General features: G+C 41.5%; 1 protein-coding gene across 4 annotated transcripts in view; it reads left to right on the forward strand.

Annotated features, from left to right (window-relative positions):
- Positions 1-5,000, forward strand: part of LOC138047106 (putative carbonic anhydrase 5) — a 35,959-nt gene that overhangs the window by 19,241 nt on the left and 11,718 nt on the right. For all 4 annotated transcript variants that reach the window (XM_068893830.1, XM_068893833.1, XM_068893831.1 and 1 more), the window contains 3 exons: positions 136-199; positions 1,159-1,316; positions 4,581-4,725. In XM_068893830.1, the coding sequence (XP_068749931.1) occupies positions 136-199; positions 1,159-1,316; positions 4,581-4,725 (367 nt within the window). The remainder of the gene's footprint in view (positions 1-135; positions 200-1,158; positions 1,317-4,580; positions 4,726-5,000) is intronic.

Here is a 5,000-nt window from a genome sequence, read left to right on the forward strand (position 1 = left end):
GGTCCGGCCGGAGTCCAAGTCACAGCCTCAAGCATGGTATCCCGGTCCTTAGCCAACTGGGCTACGGGCTTATTGTATATACAGGTTATCATAGGAAAGATGTATGTTTTTGAAATCAATTTGATCTAAATACAGGTTGGAGGCGAAGACAACGACGCCTTTTCATTCTTTGAAATTGCCAGTGATTTAACCAAAGCAAGTAAGTAGCCAAAGTGTTTCGTCTGGGAACTGGGACAAATTGTTCTCAGCAGGCATTTGTCAGGTCTCTGTTGGTTGTCAGATAATTGGCTAACTTTGGTCCCTTCGATTTGATATAACCACTAAATAAGGTGACCAGACCAAGTCTTCTAGCGCTGGTGCACTAATTGGGGACACTGTACCTTCAACTCAGATCCACTGATGGTTTTTGAGGAGAGTGGAAAACCGGAATGCCCGGAGGAATTCGTCACAGAGAAGAGTAGATAACCGGCAGCAAACTCAGCCCACATAGAGCATTGAGTCAGGAAATCGAAACCGGGCCACATTGGTGAGAGGCGAGTACTCTTACCATTGCGCAATCCCTGCTTCCAAATATCTCCTTTTTTTTCTTACGTTAAGGACAGTGCCTACTATTGTTATTGCGCATACGTTCTGCGCATCTCCAGATACTCGGATTTCCTATCGCCGATTCTTACTAATACAGGGATATTAGTAGATCTTAGTGGTGTACTCTTGGTATCCAAAAAGAAAAATGGGGGTAACCATGTATTTTTGAGAGATAATTAAGCTTCAATTTGAGAAAAAACGCCATACATTGCTTTGTATTTTAAAGCTTTTCACAAATATTATTCGTGAATTATCTTTGAAAAATGCGTGGTTACCACCAATTTTCTTTTTGGATTTCAATAACACTTGTTAAGATCTACATCACATCGGGGCAAAATTATCTTTAAATAGTAGGCACCATCCTTAACGAAAGCCATGTCTCACGAGACTCAGTAGCCGCTACAAGCCTGTCCCTGCAAGCCATTATACCGCGTTGGATACCTAAGAAAAAATACAACTACTAGCAACTACTACTATGTTGAAAGCCTATCTATACCAGCCAAACGACTGTCCCTTAAACTTCAGATAGATTCCTCGCTATGCCAAAACGTCTTGTTCTACTTATTTCCTCAGAAACCAACACAACAATAAAGCCATTCAAGTTTGAACCCATCTTGCCTAAGGACAAGACAAAATACTTTCGGTACCAAGGTTCCCTGACCACGCCAACATGCAACGAAGCAGTCACATGGACAGTTTTCAAAGACCACGTCAATATATCACAAGGCCAGGTAACCCGTCTGCCGAATTAAGCGCAAAAATGTGGATAATAAATAGCTAAATAGATGTTTTGGTGTGTAGTATTGCTGAGTATTTCTACTCTACTCGTTGTTTGTATTTTGACTCGCCCTAGCGGGCGTCGTCAAAACGCAGCACAACTCGTAAAAAGAGTCTGCGATACTACGTATCAAAACACCTAATAAAATATATATGGCACACTTAGCTGCATCCAACAACCTCGGACCCTGCTTTCCAATTATGCGCAGAAAGGACCGATGCAAATCCAATTCATTTTCAAAGGGATCGAATAATAATAATAATAATAATAATAATAATAATAATAATAGTAACAACTAGAACGCTAAGGTGGTGTATCACTACCTGCTGATAGGAGAAACTCCAGTGGCAACTACTGTGATATAGCCTTATAACAGTAATAATAATGATAATAATAATAATAATAATAATAATAATAATAATAATAATAACAATAATAATAAAGGAGAGTTTCATTGGACAGCAGTTTGGGAGGCACTGCCATCGGAGAAAGGCAGGTCATACAAAATCTGAAGAAGGGAGAAACTTACAAGTTTTTGGGAGTTTTAGAAAATTCTAAGCAAGAGGACAGCTCTGTTCTGTGGGGAGCTTCAAAGGTTTGCTTGCAGAGACTGTCAATTATATGGTCGAGCCCCCTATCGGACTTCCACAAAGTCTTAGCATCTAATCAATACGCACTACCAGTTGTCACCTACCCTATGTGGACACTAACATGGCCGCTCGCAGATCTACAACAACTCGATCGCGAAGCTCGCAAGATCATCAAAGAGAATGGAGGCTACCATCCACTCGGTTCAACCGAGTTGCTATACCTACCAAGGAAGTGTGGAGGCCGGGGACTGAAGTCGTTTGAGAGCCTGTATAAGCAGACCAAAGTCAAGACCACAATGAAGCTGTACGCAAACGAAGATCGAACGATGAGTTTAGTGCGCGAGTTTGAAGAGAAGTGCGAACGAGCAGGAAGAAGATCACTCGTAAAGGATGCCAAGAAATTTGCTTTGGAAATGGACATTACTCTGGACCTTGCATACCCAGATCCCAAAGCGTTGCAAACTGACTCAGGTGAGGAATCACATGTTAAAGGAGTAGGGAGAACATTACGAGCGAGAGAAGAAGAGAGAAGCATGAGGGAAGTAAGAGAGCAGAGGTGGCAAGGAAAGCTGTTCGGAGAAAGATGGGATGATGACAAAGTTATTGACTGCTTCACTTGGCTTAGTAAGTGGAAGTCTGCACCTGTGCATACTGTTGCTGGAATCTATGAGTTATACCAGCAATTACTCCCCACTAAGCTGTACCACCAGAGCAAGACGAAGACGCTGACCACCTCGGATACCACGTGTCGTATGTGTGGAAAAGGGCCTGAATCTATGGCCCACGTGATTAGCGGATGTGGTACCTTGGCACAGACTAAGTACATGCAGAGACACAATGCAGCCTTGAAAATCCTTTTCTTCGAGTTCCTGAAAGACTTAGATCTTATCCAGTGTATCCCCCCTTGGTACTCTCCAGTCTCACCTAAACCCGAGTACAAGAATGACCGAGCGTGCGCGTACTGGGATGTCCCAGTATTTGCTGAAAATACAGAAGTCAGGGCTAACAGAATTGATGCGAGAATTGTGGACAGAAAGGAGAAGAAGGTGATCCTTATTGAGATGAGCTGCCCTTGGGTTTCCAACAGAGAACAGAAGGAACAGGAGAAAACTGACAAGTATGCGCCGTTGAGATGGGAGATGCGCCAACAGTTCCCCGGCCACACTATCACACAGTTTAATGTGATAGTTGATGTACTAGGAGGCTACTCTATGGAGACGGCGGAGAAAGTTAGGAACTTTTTAGGTTTGGATAGAGGGAACCAGGTTTTGTTTAATATGCAGAAGGCAGTTTTATCGTACACCCTAAACATAGCAAGGTCATTCAAGGTTTCGACGAGTTATTAAGGAATATAAACTCTTGTTCCTTTCTCAAATGTTGGTTCGTTAGTTATTACCAATTGGTTTGTAAATAGGTTTAACAGTAGGGATTGTTACACAATAGTGCCTTTTCCTACTTATATTTGTAAGCATACTTACGTACTACATACTGCATATAATAATAATAATAATAATAATAACAATAATCACTTTTTTTAAGTCTCAAGGTTATTTAGCCGAGTGCAAGTGCTCTACTAATTGAGGAAACCACAAATCAACTCAAAAAATGTTGATTTTTGAGGAGAGGGGAAAACCAATTTCCTTAGTTTAGATAGTCAGAAGTGAAATCCCAGAACCGATTCTTTTTAGCATCAATAAATCTTACGATTGCATGAAAAGTCTGGGCCATTGGGGAAGAGTTAATTAATCTTCTTTCTGTGATAGTTTACCGTGCACACAGTGAAACAATAACTTAAAAATCCTAGGCAGGATACCAACTTTCGAGACCATTTGGATGCTCTAACCACTGAGGTACTGAAAGAACTGGGAAGCGACTAATTGTTGTTTTTCCATTCGCGTGCAAACAACGTTGTGAGGTCATGTAAACCGCGAAAGCTTCAGATCTAAATATTCGTGTATTATTCCAAGTAATTTTGTCAAAGACTGTAGGTCGTGGACAATGTGTCCCGCTGGTCTGCATGCGCGGCCTACAAATTTTTTAGATCCAACAATAGATGTTTAATGTGTAAAGTGCCCGTGGGAAGTATGGGAAACCAGTTGCTTGGTGACCGGTAAGGCAGAGTCCTGGCCCAACGTTAAATACCATGGAAACCTATTCTTGGGTTTCATTCACGTGATCAACAGATATGTTTTTCAACGAAAACAAAAGAATCGGGAGCGGAAATCCAACATGGCCGCCGTTTCATTGTTTCGGGACTCTAACATGGGGGGCCGCGAGGTCACGTGAAAACCAAGACCTTAACCAAAGGTCAGCACTAATCAGGCTTCGAGCAACCGGCCCCTGGTCCTTTTTACTCTCATACCTTAATTGAACGTCGATTGTTGCAAATCAATTAGATAAGCACAAAGATAGCTGCCATTTTGATTCTAAGGTTCTGTCAAAGGCTCTTAAACAAGGGTGTTAGCGTTTGGCAACCAACCATAGAAGTGTATTAAGGTGTTCGGTAGACAAATGATTAAATATATATGACTTGACGTTTCGATGGAACATTATTTTTGTGTGCAATAACGTGACTTAGCTAATAACTACTGTACTGATTTATTGTTAATTTAATTTATGTTATTTAGATGGACCTACTTCGCAGTCTCAAATATGACAGCGGTAAACCGATGGTTAATAATTACCGTCCAGTGAAGAAACTCTACCAACGCAAAATTACTGCTAGTTTCGTGGTCCCTACAAACGCTCCAGCAAGCACCGCTGTGACCACAGGTAGCCGCGCATCCGAGATCAAGATAACCGCTGTCTTGGTGCTGTCAATGTTGCTAGCTTTCCTTTTCTTGCGTTAGTTGAAGCTCATATCAGAATGGTTCACAAGGGGTCGCTTGAGTTGTTTTTAAAGTTCCATTTGTCAAGACCAGAAGAGATTTTTCAACCCTTGCTTTTAGCAATTGAGTTAAAGGCAGTCTGAGGTCGACTATTTTCTTTTTTTAGGTTTAGCTTTGTTTTGGAAATAAATATTTGCTGGGATGACTTGTCGTCTCCTT

The sequence above is a fragment of the Montipora capricornis genome, chromosome 4 (assembly GCF_036669925.1).
Source record: "Montipora capricornis isolate CH-2021 chromosome 4, ASM3666992v2, whole genome shotgun sequence".
NCBI lineage: Eukaryota > Metazoa > Cnidaria > Anthozoa > Scleractinia > Acroporidae > Montipora > Montipora capricornis.